The 15,745-nt window shown below is 44.4% G+C and overlaps 2 protein-coding genes across 2 annotated transcripts; both read left to right on the forward strand.

The window, feature by feature from the left end:
- Positions 1-1,928: 1,928 nt before the first annotated feature.
- On the forward strand, positions 1,929-3,272 carry LOC141659124 (uncharacterized). The gene has a single exon (XM_074465879.1). The coding sequence runs from the start codon at positions 1,929-1,931 to the stop codon at positions 3,270-3,272; it is 1,344 nt and encodes a 447-aa protein (XP_074321980.1).
- A 7,732-nt stretch (positions 3,273-11,004) lies between these two features.
- On the forward strand, positions 11,005-15,123 carry LOC141661973 (respiratory burst oxidase homolog protein C-like). The gene is made up of 12 exons (XM_074469011.1): positions 11,005-11,429; positions 11,574-11,736; positions 11,856-11,904; positions 12,027-12,140; positions 12,255-12,677; positions 12,771-13,214; positions 13,295-13,390; positions 13,495-13,610; positions 13,754-13,856; positions 13,966-14,042; positions 14,134-14,699; positions 14,797-15,123. Exons 1-12 carry the CDS (start codon positions 11,201-11,203, stop codon positions 14,904-14,906), a joined length of 2,490 nt encoding a protein of 829 aa, XP_074325112.1. The 5' UTR covers positions 11,005-11,200; the 3' UTR covers positions 14,907-15,123.
- The last annotated feature ends 622 nt before the right edge of the window (positions 15,124-15,745 follow it).

Below are 15,745 nucleotides of genomic sequence, written 5' to 3' on the forward strand. Positions count from 1 at the left end.
AACCGCACCCAGACCGCTGCGAAGGCCGGGTCCCGGCACGTGAGAGAAAGGAGAAGACCTGGGAAGAAACTGAGTTATCATTGGCGCTAGAAGGAGGGGTCGAACCTCCGGTGACGTGGTGTCAACTCCAGCTACGTTGCACAGCTGCAAAACCAAAGAAACCCTATCTGGTAAGAACGAAAACCCTCCCTCTCTTTGCAGCTCACTTTCCTTATTCTTTCTCCAGAACGATCACACATCCTAGCACCATCACCCTTACTGTGTCCTGAGAATAATGACCACGCGAAAAAGCAAGACCTCGGTCTCCGGAACCATTCAGCCCACGGTCGCCCCGCCCAGGGACGGCGAGATGGAAGATATAGATGAAGAGCCCCCCACAGCTCGTGCTTCGTCTCAGCTATAGCCCGGAGACCAGAGACTAACCATAGAGAAAGCAGCCCACAAGTATGCGGAAACCTCTACAAACCCCTGGGGAAATATGACCCCGGAGCAGATTCAAGCGGCTATGGACCTGTGGAAAGAAAAGAACAAGGCTCCTGAGACCCGTCCAGAAGACCAGGAAGAGCACTCAGAAGAATCCCGGGGCTCAGTCTTGGACCGAATCGGCAAAACTAAGAGGCCGTCAGAGGACGCCCGAGATGAGATCAAGAGGGCCACGCTCCGGGACCGTATTCGAAAGGAGGAAGAGGCCAAGGCCAAAGCCAACATTGAAAAAAGAGTGCAAGAGGAAGAAGCCAAATTGAAGAAAAAGGCACGCCGAATCCATGTCTCCTCGGATTCAGAACCTGAAAAGGAATCCAAGCAGGAGCAAATGGCCCGAGTTCTCCGGGACCTTAAGAGAAAGGTGGAAGGAGATGTGGAAGTCGGGGCGGCGGCCACGCCCTTCACCAGAAAGCTGGAATCCACCCCTAGGGAATCCGCGCTCAAACACTTCAACTTCGACTCTTTTGATGGACTTGCCGACCCTGAAGAACATCTCAACTACTTTGAACAGATCTCGAACATATACGACTACAGTGACCTCACCAAATGTCGTTTCTTTGCTTCAACACTGAAGGGTGGAGCAAAAAAATGGTTCAGTCGAATCCTCTTCCGGAGCATCGACTCTTGGAAGGACTTCCGGGAGATATTTCTCAAGAGGTTCAGGGCGAACCGCATGAATGAGCTCCAGATGTGCCACTTGGAAACCATACAACAGAGAAGCAGAGAAACTCTCCCAGAGTTTATCAAAAGATTTCAAGAATCAGTCAACAAGCTCTCCAACCTTGAAGAAAATGAAGCCGTGAATATTTTTCGGCGAAATCTCCACCCAGTTTCGTGTGAAGGCTACGTGAAGGACCTAATCCATAGGGAACCCCAAAGCCTCGCTTCAGCCTATGCAATGGCGTCCAAGTTTATCAAAGAAAATGACTTCCTCACCTCAATGAAGATGAACAGGAGGATCCGGGATGATGACGAGTCCCCGGAACACCGCCGCCCCTACGGGAAAGAAAAGAGGCACAGGACAGATAGACAGACCAATTATGTTCAACAATCCAGGGGGACCCCACCCCGGGATGACTACTCCAGAAACCAGAAAAATGAAAAGAAGCCCAAGCCTAAGAGGGAACCAAAACCGGAGCCTGAGTGGACTCCGTTCAACCGGCCCCGGGCCGACATCTTGAGAGAGGTCAAGGGAAAGCCCTTTTATTACCCCCCGAAGCCGCTGTTGGCACCCCCGGGAACAGGGCTCGGGACAAGCATTGTGGGTACCACGAAGATCATGGCCACACCACGGAGAACCGCTTCTCTTTTAAAATGTTCATTGAAGATCAGATAAAGAAAGGCAACATGAACCAGTATCTACAGAGAAGGCTTGATGACAGAGATAAACCCTCCGGTGGGGGGAAACATGTGGTCAACATGATCTTTGGGGCAGCGATGTCTTGATGATACAGCCGGCTGGAGATGAGCACATATATTTCTCCGCCGCAGATTATGAAGGCCTGGATCCCGAGCACAACCAAGCCCTGGTTGTAACCCTCGACATCGCCGACAATGAGGTACAAAGAATTTTGGTTGATAATGGTTCTTCAGCTAACATTGTTTTCGAACACACCCTTAACAGGATGAAGTTGGGACACATCCGCATGGATCCATGCCTCGAAGATCCTCTCTACGGGTTCAGAAACAATATGATCCCGATCCGCGGGGTAATATACCTCCCCATGGTCTTTGGCACCGCTCCCCGACAGGTATCGCATGTCATGAAGTTCTACGTGATAAGTGATGCATCCTCTTACAACATGATCCTGGGAAGACCTACCCTCACTAAGCTCCGGGCCATCCCGTCTACAATTCACCTAAAGCTGAAGGTTCCCACCCCGGGAGGCATTGGGGAACTCAGGGGGGACCGGGGCGCTTCGGGAAGATTCTATGGACAGGCGCTGGTTATGGCTGAAACTGACCCAAAAAACAGAAAGAAGGCAATGGCCTTACCCAAAGGCCAAAGCCGCAAGAAACATCGCGAACACTTCAACAAAAGGCTAAAGTTGGATGTCAACATGATAGAGGACTCGGGATACAGCGTAACCAATGCTGACGCCCGGATAAAGAAATTTGTGGAAGTAAGAGAGAAAACTAAGTTAGAGCCCGCCGCCCAGACGTTAGAGATAGAATTGGACCCCGGGAACCCCACCCGGAAGTTAAAAATTGGAAAAGGCCTGGAGACATCCTTTCAGGAAGAGCTCATCTCACTGTTAAAAGAATATGCGGATGTATTCGCATGGATGCCAGAGGATATTCCCGGAATCGATCAGTCAGTGGCAATGCACAACCTGGACGTAGACCCGAAGAAAAAACCAATCAAACAAAAAAGGAGAAATTTTGCTCTCAAACGACAGCAAGCAATAGACGTGGAGATAGAAAATCTGCTCAGGGCCGACATCATCTGCGAGATCAAATATCCCGACTGGCTCGCCAACGTGGTGTTAGTCAAGAAGCCAAACGGAAAGTGGAGAATGTGTGTCGACTACACGAGCCTCAATGCTGCGTGCCCTAAAGACTCCTATCCCCTCCCAAATATTGACCAGCTGATTGACGCGACATCGGGCCATACCATGCTCAGCTTCATGGACGCCTTTTCAGGATACAATCAGGTTCGCATGAATCCCGAAGACATCGCAAAAACGGCCTTCATTACTCATAGGGCGGTCTACGCCTTTATCATGATGCCCTTCGGACTCATCAACGCTGGAGCCACCTACCAGAAAATGATGAACACGATTTTCTAGAGCCAGTTGGGGAGGAACATGGAATCTTATATAGAAGATATGATCTCCAAGTCATTCACCACCCCAGATCACATAAAAGACCTCAAGGAGTGCTTTGGCAACCTAAGGAAGTACAACATGAAGCTGAACCCGGAGAAATGTGCGTTCGGGGTACCTTCAGGCAAATTCCTGGGGTTCTTGGTCAGCGAAAGAGGAATAGAAGAAAACCCAGAGAAAATCACCGCCATCATGGAAATGAAGATACCCCAAACACAGAGGGACATCCAGAAGTTGGCAGGATGCCTAGCAGCCCTGCGAAGATTTGTCCCGAAACTAGCAGAGAGATGTCTCCCATTCTTTGAGTTACTAAAAGGGGCCCGGAACAAGAAGTTAGTGGACTGGACACCAGAATGTCATACAACATTCGAAGAAATCAAGAAACACCTGATGGACCCCCCGGTGCTCTCCAAAGCCAAGCCCGGAGAACCTTTGTCTCTCTACATCGCCGCCGGACCCAAAGCTGTCTCCTCGGCACTGGTCCGGGAGGAGGGAGGAACACAGAACCCCATCTACTATGTCAGCCAAGTCTTCAAGGATGCCGAGACTCGGTACCCAAACTTGGAAAAGTTTGCCTTGGCCCTTATACATTCCAGCAAGAAGCTGAGGCAGTACTTCCAAGGCCGAGAAATCAGAGTGGTCACGGACCAGCAGCTCAGGAAGGTCATTCGCAAACCAGATGCCTTTGAAAGGTTAGTTAACTGGGCCATTGAACTAAGTCAATTCAACATCAAATTCGTGCCACGCACGGTAATAAAGGCTCAGGCCTTGGCCGAATTTGTGATGGAATGCACCTTCCCGGAAAGTACTCAACCTTTACCCCGAGAGATGTCCCCGGAGAGAACCAACTCGGGCACGGATTTCTGGAAGCTCTATGTCGACGGCTCGTCCACGGCCGAAAGGTCCGGAGCGGGCCTCATCCTTATTAGCCCGGAGGGCTTCACCATTCAACAGGCAATAACTTTCGCTTTCAAGGCAACGAATAATCAGGCTGAATATGAAGCACTCATCGTCGGGCTCAGGTTGGCGAAATCTCTTGGCGTCTCAAGAATGACCATCCACAGTGATTCTCAGATCGTGGTCAAGCAAACCACCGGAGAATATATCGCGAAAGATCCAACACTGGCACAGTACCAGGCAATGGTACGAAGCATCTTGGAAGCCACTCCCGACATCACCATACTTCAGATCAACAGAGAAGAGAACTCCAAAGCGGACGAGCTGTCCAAACTCGTGCAAAATTCCTCTGATCTCGTTAGTTCGGTATACTTCGAAGAACTCAAAGTACCCAGCACAGAGCGAGCTGAGGTCCTGTGCATCGGGAGCCCAGAAAATTGGATGACCCCTTATATAGCTTACTTAAGAGATGGGACACTCCTGGAAGACCGGAACAAGGCCAGATATTTGAAGCACAAAGCTGCTCATTTCTTCCTGGAAGAGGGTCAGCTATACAGAAGAACCTTTTCCGTACCTACCTTGAAATGTGTAGATCCTGAGGAGGCCAACTATTGCCTCCGGGAGGTTCATGAAGGCATCTGCGGAGACCACCTGGCAGCCAAAGCTCTAGCTTACAAAATCATCAGGCAAGGGTATTACTGGCCCACGATACACTCTGATTCCGTCGCTTACGTCCAGAAGTGCCCCCGGTGCCATAAATTCAGCAATGTCCCCAGACAAAGCCCGAGCTTGCTAGCATCAGTGTTATCTCCTATCCCATTCATTGTATGGAGCATAGATATCATGGGCCCTTTCCCCCGAGCAAAAGGCGACCTCCGCTACATCCTGGTAGCCATTGATTACATGACAAAGTGGGCAGAAGCTAAAGCCATGAGGTCAATCAACCAACAGGATTGTATCAAGTTCATGGACGCGATCGTCATGAGGTCCGGGATCCCTGTAGTCCTCATCTCCGACAATGGCCCACAATTTGTCGGGTCTGAATTTGAAGCATATCTAAAAGAGCTCGGAATCAAGCACAAAAGAGCGTCGGTTGCACACCCTCAGGGAAATGGACAGGTCGAAGTAACCAACAGAACCATACTTCGGGTTCTGGAAAAGAGACTAGAAGAATCCAAGAAAATTTGGCCTGACGAGCTCCCAAAAGTCTTGTGGTCCTGCAGATCCCCCCAGAGCGGGAACGAATGAGACCCCCTTCAAGCTTGCATACGGTACCGAAGCCCGCATCCCAATCGAAACTGGATCCCCTTCCCACAGGGTTGTCAATTTCAACGAAATCTCAAACATTGAAGGGCTTAAGACCAACCTGGAACTCCTAGATGAGATAAGAGACGAAGCAGTAAGAAAGATGGAAGTCTACAAAGAAAAGACAAGGCTCCACTTTAGGAAGAAGGCCAGAATCAGAGAATATGAAGAAGGAGACCTGGTACTCCGACACACAGAGGCCTCGGACCCAAATAATCAGGGAAAGCTCCAGCCCAACTGGGAAGGCCCCTACAGGGTTAAAGAAGTACTCCGGCCAGGAACTTACAAGCTAAGCTACCTCGGGGGGACCGAAGTCCCAAACACTTGGCATGGAGCTCGCCTAAGGAAATTCTACCAATAAAGATAGACCACACATTCCGACATCCCCTCCATTTCTAGGCTATAGCAGTATGATGTAATTTCAACATTTCCCCGGAATGTACTACTGTCCTAATGACTTAAATGAAAAAATCGATTTGGAGCGCCCCATAGCCCAAAATCATTCTACAATCATTCGATCACTGTCGCTATAATACTTAGAAAATTTTATTCAATTAAAATTTTGAAAACCCTTCCCGGGGACCATTACACAAACCATGTGTACTTAGAAAATTTTATCCAGTTAAAATTTTGAAAACCCCTTCCCGGGGACCATTACACAAACCATGTGTACTTAGAAAATTTTATTCGGTTAAAATTTTGAAAACCCCTTCCCGGGGACCATTACACAAACCATGTGTACTTAGAAAATTTTATTCAGTTAAAATTTTGAAAACCCCTTCCCGAGGACCATTACACAAACCATGTGTACTTAGAAAATTTTATTCAGTTAAAATTTTGAAAACCCCTTCCCGGGGACCATTACACAAACCATGTGTACTTAGAAAATTTTATTCAGTTAAAATTTTGAAAACCCCTTCCCGGGGACCATTACACAAACCATGCGTACTTAGAAAATTTTATTCGGTTAAAATTTTGAAAACCCCTTCCCGGGGACCATTACACAAACCATGTGTACTTCGAAAACTTTATTCAGTTAAAATTTTGAAAACCCCTTCCCGGGGACCATTACACAAACCATGCGTACCTAGAAAATTTTATTCAGATAAAATTTTGAAAACCCCTTCCCGGGGACCATTACACAAACCATGTGTACTTAGAAAATTTTATTCAGTTAAAATTTTGAAAACCCCTTCCCGGGAACCATTACACAAACCATGTGTACTTAGAAAATTTTACCCAGTTAAAATTTTAAACCCCTTCCCGGGGACCGCGACACGAACCACGTGTACTTAGAAAAATTTCGATAAAAGAAAGCAAAACCAAATACGAAAGGGAAATATATTTACATGAACTCCCGGGGCAAACCAAGCCCCGACATAAATCCAAATCAAAGTCATACGGAAACCAAATAAATAAGGTCTAAAAGCCACAAGGGCTAAGTCTGAAATAATTGCAAGTTACGAAAAGTAAATTACAAGGCACAAGGCCTGGGTCTTCATCCTTCAGTTCTCGGGAGGAGGAGGAGTCTTCTCGCGGCCCTCTTCGGGAGGCGAAGGCGGCTGAGTCCCGGAAGTACCTACCTCAGCTGCTCGGGCTTCCTCACGACGGAGCTCTTCAGCAAGATATAGCTCTATGAATCCGTCCATGTCGCCGCCCGGATTCTCAGCAAGATAGGCAGAAGCAACGTCCCAGCAGATATTGACCTTCTCAAAAATCTTGTTGTTAAGCTCCTCGTAGTAAGCAGGGGTACCCCAGAAAGACTCCAGCACCTCCTCTGCCGGGGGCCTAGCAGCAAGCTCTTTCTTCAGGTTCTCCACCTCCGCCCGGAGGGATCCCACCAACTGCTCCGCAGCCTCCCGAGACTTCACCGCCTCAGCAACGGCTTGTTTATACTCCCGGGATTCTTTCTCCTTCACCTCCCGATAGTTGGCGAAGTTCTCCTTTTCCTTACTCAGCTCTTTCAGCGTAGCCTTGGTCTTCGTCTCCCTTATGCGGAAGTTGTGGAGAATGGTAGAGCAGCCGCTGATCCGAGCATTAGCCTGAAAACAAAACGGCTAAGTACTAACACAAGGATAGAAAAGGGAAATGCTAAGGGAACGACCTTACCTCCGAAACGTCCCGGACAAGATGATCGAGGAAGGTATCCAGATCCTCCGTGGCATAGCAGTCAAAGTCAGCCGGGGTAGCATAGTTATCAAACATTTCATTCCGGCGATCATCCAGGGTCATCCGAGCCAGGAGGTTCTTCAGCTCATCCTCCTCCACCAACTTTTGGCTCTCTTCTTTCAAAGGACCTGAACCCGAAACCCTCCTGCGCTGTGGGGTTCCAGACCCTCCAGCAGCTTCCGCCACAGCCTTCCTCTTCCGCGGATTCAAAGACCAGACCTCCACCTCCTCCAGCTCAACCACCTCAACCTCCTCAGGCTCCGGGACAACAGGCGGGGTAATCACAGGAGCACTCTGCCTCACACTGTTGCCCGAGGAACCAGCGTCCCGGGTCTGCGAACCGCTACCTGCACCAGCTACCTTCTTCCCCGAGTCCAATTGCACGGCACCACCAATCTTCTTGAACCTCCCAGCCAAATCCTTAAATTGCTGCGACATAGCGTAATGGAAGGGGTTCAGGAAGGGAAGACCTGCACAAGGAACAACAGTCATTCAAATGAACAAGACAGAGATATACAACAGGAAAAATACAAGGAAAAAACTACTAAGGCAAAACACTTACAGCCAATATTATACAATGTTTGATTATCTAAAAAGGTGTCCCGGGTCCACTGGGCACCAAGAGCAACCACAAAGTCGTACATCTTCGTCAAGGCATCTCCACCAAGCCTCTCGGATGGGAACCTGCTATTTTTCAAAGTAGTTTTGTACAAAGGCATAAACTCCAGGTCCCACCCTCGGACGAAGATGAACTCCTGGTGCCAGGCCCGGAGCGAGTTCAACATGAAGACTGGAGCCTTTTTGGCATCAGAAGGGAGCCCACAACTATCTATATTAAAGGTAAACTCAAAAAGAGGAGGCAAGATGGACTTTTTGATTTAAAAAAGATAGTAAAAAAGCTTAAAAGTCGGAAGGTACTTCTTCACATGGCAACAGGCCAGAAACCAGGAAACCCACTTAATAGAGTTCGGAGCTAGCTGGGTGAAGGGTATCCCATAGACGTCACGGCACAGGGACTTGGTAAACTGATGGAGATTGGGTCTCATACTACGCAGATGCTCTAAGGGAATTCCTACCCAACCACCAGCGGGACGGTGATAAACTCTCTCGTGAGGCTCGGGCCACCTCTACTCCATATCATCCCCGAAGTGAAATACAACCTTCACCAGATCATCTATCTACTGGAAGGTGTACTCGGAGAGGTCGGGATGACGGGGGGCAGGAACATATCTTGTCCCGGGGGCATTATAAAAAAGTTGATCCATGCGGGCCCCATAATAAGGTTCTAAGCCCCCGGGCCTATAAGCAGTGGTGAGATCCCTAAAGTAATAATCATGGGGAGGGCTGTTCTCACGAGTCCGAACGAAGTAATGGTCAATGTCTATCCACGACCCGTCTCTCATACCCAAGGTCTGCCCGGGGTTTAATAGAAAGGTAGGCAGCTCCTCAACTATGGCTTGGCGACGGGGAGGCATATTTTCTAGTTCCGGTGAAGAGTCACTAGAAGAATATTCGGGAAATCCAAAGTGGGGACGGTCGGGTCTATGCTTCAGGTTAGCTAATTGTTTCTTCCTACCCCTCCTAACCATATAACCCCGGAGTCTATGCCATTTTGGGAAAGAAAAGAAAAGAAAGAAACACAAAAGCTACTCAGAAACAGTTAACTTCAAAATCAATATACCAAATCATATCAAACAAACCTATACATACATATACAAGCCTATATCGCATGTTATGAACAGTCACGAAAATAAAAATCAAGCCCAGTTTTACACAGATTAAAACCCTCATTCGCACACATATGCATACCAAAACACAAACCCAGATTCTCCACAAACACTGACTTTTTCTTCGCAAAATAAGAACTATAAATCTAAACAGCAAACAACCTATTTTGATTCACCAAAACTCGACACAATAGAGATATACAAATCCAAATACTTGAGTATACATGCATTCCAAAAAGCCTAACTACAGTTACTCACTAAACAATCAAGAAGAAACAAGAAGAAGTATGATGGTAAGTTCAAGAACTTACAAGAAAGCAGGAGAATAAATCGGCTTCAAAAAGCGAAGAGTTTCCCAAATTCGACTTAGAAAAAATGGCTGAAAGATGTATTCGCAGTTGCGTAAAGGAAAAAGAAATGAGAAGGAGGGGGTATTTATAGGCACAGAAGGAGCTTTAACCCCCTCAACTGCCCCGCAATCCGGTCCGTTGATCGAGAACACGTGGCGCAATCTTGAGCGTCCAGAAAATAACCGTTGTAGTTAATGATTACACAGCAGTAATTATTTAACAGGCGCGACTTTTGAGGCAAAAAGGGGGGGGGGGAACTGCAACGTTTCGTGCATACACATATACTTACATATATATTTGTACAAGAAGCTCAACCGCCACCTGACACTCCGGGAAAAGCGCTAGAACATTAACCACCTGTCACATCTGCACCAAGGCCTACCCAAACACAACCCCGGGGACTTGTACCCAACAACACCCCGGGGTTAGGGGCCACAAATCAAAGGAAAAATGACAAAAATTTTCCAAGTGCCAAGAACCAAAAGGCCTACCCAAACACAACCCCGGGGACTTGTACCCAACAACACCCCGGGGTTAGGGGCCACAAGTCAAAGGAAAAATGACAAAAAATTTCCAAGTTCCAAGAATTAAAAGACCCACCCAAACACAACCCCGGGGACTTGTACCCAACAACACCCCGGGGCTAGGGGCCACAAGTCAAAAGAAAATTGACAAAATTTTTCCCAAGTGCCAAGAATTAAAAGGCCTACCCAAACACAACCCCGAGGACTTGTACCCAACGACACCCCGGGGTTAGGGGCCACAAGTCAAAGGAAAAATGACAAAATTTTTCCAAGTTCCAAGAATTAAAAGGCCCACCCAAACACAACCCCGGGGACTTGTACCAAACAATACCCCGGGGCTAGGGGCCACAAGTCAAAAGAAAAATGACAAATTTTTTTCCAAGTGCCAAGAATTAAAAGGCCTACTCAAACACAACCCCGGGGACTTGTACCCAGCAACACCCCGGGGTCATGAGACAAGTCAAAGAAGTGAATTTTTTCCTACTCCCCCATCCGGGCAAAACACGCATAAGGGAGTGGGATACGTTGCTCTGATACCATGTTAAGTAACCAATCCGTCTAAAATGTTAAGGTAGTAGAGGAACGCCTGAACATGATCTTATACTCTTTTAACAGTTGGAAGCTGAGTCTTTTCAATGATATTAATACAGGGTTAGTATAAATAACATTAGAGTTCATAGAAATCAACATGTCTTTTTTAAAACCAAAGTAAATGCACACACAACTGGCACACATGTATATTTATTATACATTCATAGAATTGATTATTCATTGTCAACCTTATACTAATTAACTATATATTCAAGCTAGTTTGTATTCATATACAAGAAACAGAAAGAAATAGACTTCAGAACTCACCCCCTGATTGTGAGACTTCAGAAGGAGCTAATGCAAAAGGCAGCAAGTTGAAGGCTTCAATAATGAAGATCAGGGAGGTTTCTCAGGAGCTGAAACAAACTTCTTTGAGTGAAATGCCGCGGAAACAAAATGATCGACCTAAATCAAGTGCAGTTCATGCTTTGACAGGTCTTGAGTTTATAAACAAGACTGATGGTGGCTCTAGTTGGGCAAAGGTGGAGGAGAAGTTCGATGAACTCACTGCCTCCACCGATGACTTGCTTCCTCGTGCACTCTTCTGGGAATGCATAGGTAAATTCGGTTAATAAAAATTTAAGTGATGGCATTTTATGCTTTTTAGTATTACTATTGCATTATGAAATAAAAATTATTTATGCTTTCAAGTATTAAAATTTTCTGCACGAGCTATGTTTATGATGGAGATTACGATTACAGGGATGCACAAGGAGTCTGAAGAGTTTGCTGGAGCGCTTTTTGACGCGCTCACCAGGAAGAGGAGCATAATGGGTAACTCAATTAACAAAGAAGAGTTGAAGAAATTCTGGGAACAAATTTCTGATCAGAGCTTTGATTCTAGGCTTCAAATTTTCTTCGACATGTAAGGGAAATAATCAGTTAATCATTTCTGATATTATGTTTCACTTTCGCCTTTAAAACGACTTGTAAGACAAATTGAACTTGCAGAATGATTGAACTTATAAAATATTTTCTTTGAAGGGTTGACAAAGATGCAAATGGTAGAATCTCCAAGGATGAAGTGAGAGAGGTATGCAAAAGATGTGACACAAAAGTTGACTTCTGTAATATAAGAACCATCTCATATCTCTAAAATATTAGTTAAGCTACATAGATGTCTAATTAAGTAATACTTATAATTTATGTTTGTAGATCATTATTGTAAGTGCTTCTGCTAACAAGCTGTCGAGTATCCAAAACAAAGCAGATGAGTACGCGACAATTATCATGGAAGAACTGGACCCTGACAACCTTGGATACATCATGGTAATATTTGCAGAAATGATAAAAATTACAAGCCTAAACAAAATTATCATGAGTTGATCACTGTTAGATAACATTGCATTTTACTGATCTGCGTTATCTTTGACTCGATGACAGATTGAAAATATGAAGAAGTTTCTGTTGCAAGATGCAGCAGATCCTATAAGAGGTTCTGAAAGCAAGGCCCTAAGCAAAGTGCCGAGCCAGAAGCTTAAGACTGCAAATGACCAAATAATTTCGAGAACATATAAAGATATTAAGTACTTTGTACATGATAACTGGCAAAGAGTTTGGGTTTTGGCAGTATGGCTTGGGATTATGGCTGGTTTATTTGCTTACAAGTATGTGCAATACAAAAACAGAGATGCCTATGAAGTTATGGGAGTTTGTGTTTGTTTAGCAAAGGGTGCAGCCGAGACACTTAAGTTCAACATGGCACTGATATTGTTACCAGTCTGTCGAAAAACTCTCACATGGCTCAGGAATAAAACCAGATTAGGAGTAGCTGTTCCCTTTGACGACAACATCAAATTCCATCAAGTAAGATTAATTTGTCTGAAAGGACTTCTTCTAATATTCAATCTTTGAATCAAGTTGGTGCTGATTTGTTTAGAAATTTTATATCTTCTGCAGATTATAACAGTGGGAATTGCAATTGGGGTTGGGATTCATGTAATGGCTCATTTAACTTGTGACTTTCCTCGTATCCTTTATGCGGATGAGGAGAAGTATAGACTAATAGAGCCTTTCTTCGGGAAAATTCAGCCTCCAAACTACTGGTGGTTTGTGAAGGGAGTAGAGGGAGTAACTGGAATTGTTATGGTACTGTTGATGGCAACAGCATTTACGCTAGCTAGCCCCTGGCTGAGGCTCCACAAAGTAAGAAAAGGCAAAGACCAAAGAGCAAATTCACCTAAAGATCAGAAAGAGGAGAAAAAAAGACTTGAGAAGATATTAGACAAGCTTACTGGATTCAATGCCTTCTGGTACTCACATCATCTCTTCGTCATTGTCTATGCATTGCTCATTGTTCACAGTATCAAACTTTACCTGACACATGAATGGTACAAGAAAACGGTAAGTAGACATCAAGTTGAACACCATAGATTTTCCTGGTCAATCACCTGAAAAGCTGTTTAACTTTTTGCAAATGCCAGACCTGGATGTATATTGCAGTTCCAATCATACTTTACGCATGTGAGAGGCTCTTAAGAGCCTACAGATCAAGGACCAAAGAAGTTAATATAAAAAAGGTGAGCTAGTACAGGTTATTTACTCTTGTGTAATCCTTATTCTGCTTGCATTTCTGTGATAATGAAAGTTAATTACACGGGCTGGTACGTTGTATTGTGTCAAGATGGTGGTTTATCCCGGAAATCTTTTAGCACTTCACGTGTTTAAGCCTCCGGAATTCCAATACAAGAGTGGGCAATACATGTTTGTCAAATGTGCTGCTGTTTCACCCTTTGAATGGTAGGTAATCAGATCCTTCAGTTTTACCAGTAAAAGCGCTGTAATTTATCACTTGTTTGATCATCTAACTATAAATTTAGAGTGTGCATTCCTCTGTTATCCTAACCTTTTACTCCTGAGTAATGAATTTCATGTGTCCTCAGGCATCCTTTTTCCATCACTTCTGCCCCTGATGATGATTATTTAAGTGTTCATATTCGGAGTCTTGGTGATTGGACAGCAGAAATCAGGGACGTCTTCTCAAAGGTTTGGTCCATTAAGTACCAAGGACACCGACAAATAACATATATCCAAAAACAATCTATAACCTCGCATTGTTTAACCAACTCATCCGATTAATATTTTGGATTATTAGGTCTGTCAGCCATCACCCACGGGGAAAAGTGAAGTTCTGAGATCCGAATTTATCCAAGGAGACAGCATCAACTCCAAGTAAGTTTTTACACTACATATTGTTCTATGCTTATTGAAAGTTGAACATTTGTTCATTCTTTTTAGCATTACAGTGATACCTGTCTTGCAGGGTCAAAGTGTCGATTGATGGCCCGTGTGGAGCACCTGCACAAGACTACAAAAACTATGAAGTAGTGTTACTCATAGGGCTAGGCATAGGAGCAACACCAATGATCAGCATTGTGAAGGACATTATGAACAATATAAAGGCAAAGGAGGAAGAAGAGAATGTCGTAAAAAATGGGACCAGAGCAGCTAGTAGCAATGGCAGTAATAATTCTAGTCCATCAACGAAAAAATCACCAGGGAAATCTAGTGCAAGTGAATTTAAAACAAGAAAAGCATATTTCTATTGGATTACGCCTTCCCAAGGCTCGTTTGATTGGTTTAACGGGGTGATCAATGAGATTACCGATGTAGACAAGAACCGTGTCATAGAAATCCATAATTACTGTACCAGTGTTTATGAAGAAGGCAATGTTCAGTCCGCTGTTATCTCCATGCTTCAGTCCATTTACTACGCTAAGAATGGCATCGATGTTGTCACGGGCACTCATGTCAAGTCTCACTTCGCGAAACCTGATTGGCAAAAGGTCTACCAGGGTATTGCTGACAAACACACAAATAGCCGAGTTGGTCAGTTCTCACAAAATTTTGAAAGTAATTTTGCTGAACTCATGTCTGTATTATACAGCCATTACTGACGTATTTGTTCATTATTGTCAATGATCAGGAGTGTTTTATTGCGGGCCTCCTCCAGCAGCGGTGAAGTTGAAGAAGCTAGCTGCTGAATTTTCGCAAACTCCCCTGACAAAGTTTGAATTTCACAAAGAGAATTTTTAATCACGAAGAATCGAGTTTGAAGGTGTACTCAGATGAGATCAGCACTCAGCTCTTACTTTCGTTCTAAAGCGTGTACAAGCCAATATATTCTATAAATATACTCATCATTAAATAAATAATTGAATTTATCTGTGCCTTTCTCTACCACCTTAAGGTTTTAGACGAACTGTTTACTTAATATGATATCAGCCTCGGTTTAGACAGGGAATCATGTTCGAATTATCACATCCCCATTTATTTAATTTAAATATTTTCTATTGGTATGAGTATTTGGTATGAGTATGGGTTATATTTGTTGTTGTCACGGACCGAATAATTTGACATGAGTAATTATAGACTACAGACACAAGTACATATTTATACCTTCTACCCGAGCTGTGAGATTAACAACCTTCTACCCGAGCTGTGGGATATCTCATGTAGTTGGTAATGTTAACATATATAATAATTATATTATATTATTGGATAGTTTTATTATTATAATAATTTTCTTGTTAGGATATTTTCCTTTATTATGTATGGTTGTTGGCTATATAAGCCTCTTTTCTATTGTAATCAAGAACAAGTCTTATTATAATAAAACCTTACTTTTCTCTCTCCTCTTCATACTTTGTATCAAGAGCTATGGTTCGATCTGGGATAGGTTGATGATGAGTTATATCGGGTTGGGTTCCACATGTTGGGTTTAAAACATGTGTTCTAATTATTATTTCTTCACATCTTCTTCTTATTCAAATTGGTTATTTTCTCTTTTTCTTGGATGATTTTGAATTTTAATCATGACTATTTTTTTTCTTAGATTTAGTTGAATTTCTCATGGGTAAACAAATTGATTTTTG

The sequence above is a fragment of the Apium graveolens genome, chromosome 5 (assembly GCF_009905375.1).
Source record: "Apium graveolens cultivar Ventura chromosome 5, ASM990537v1, whole genome shotgun sequence".
In the NCBI taxonomy this organism is placed as follows: Eukaryota; Viridiplantae; Streptophyta; class Magnoliopsida; order Apiales; family Apiaceae; genus Apium; species Apium graveolens.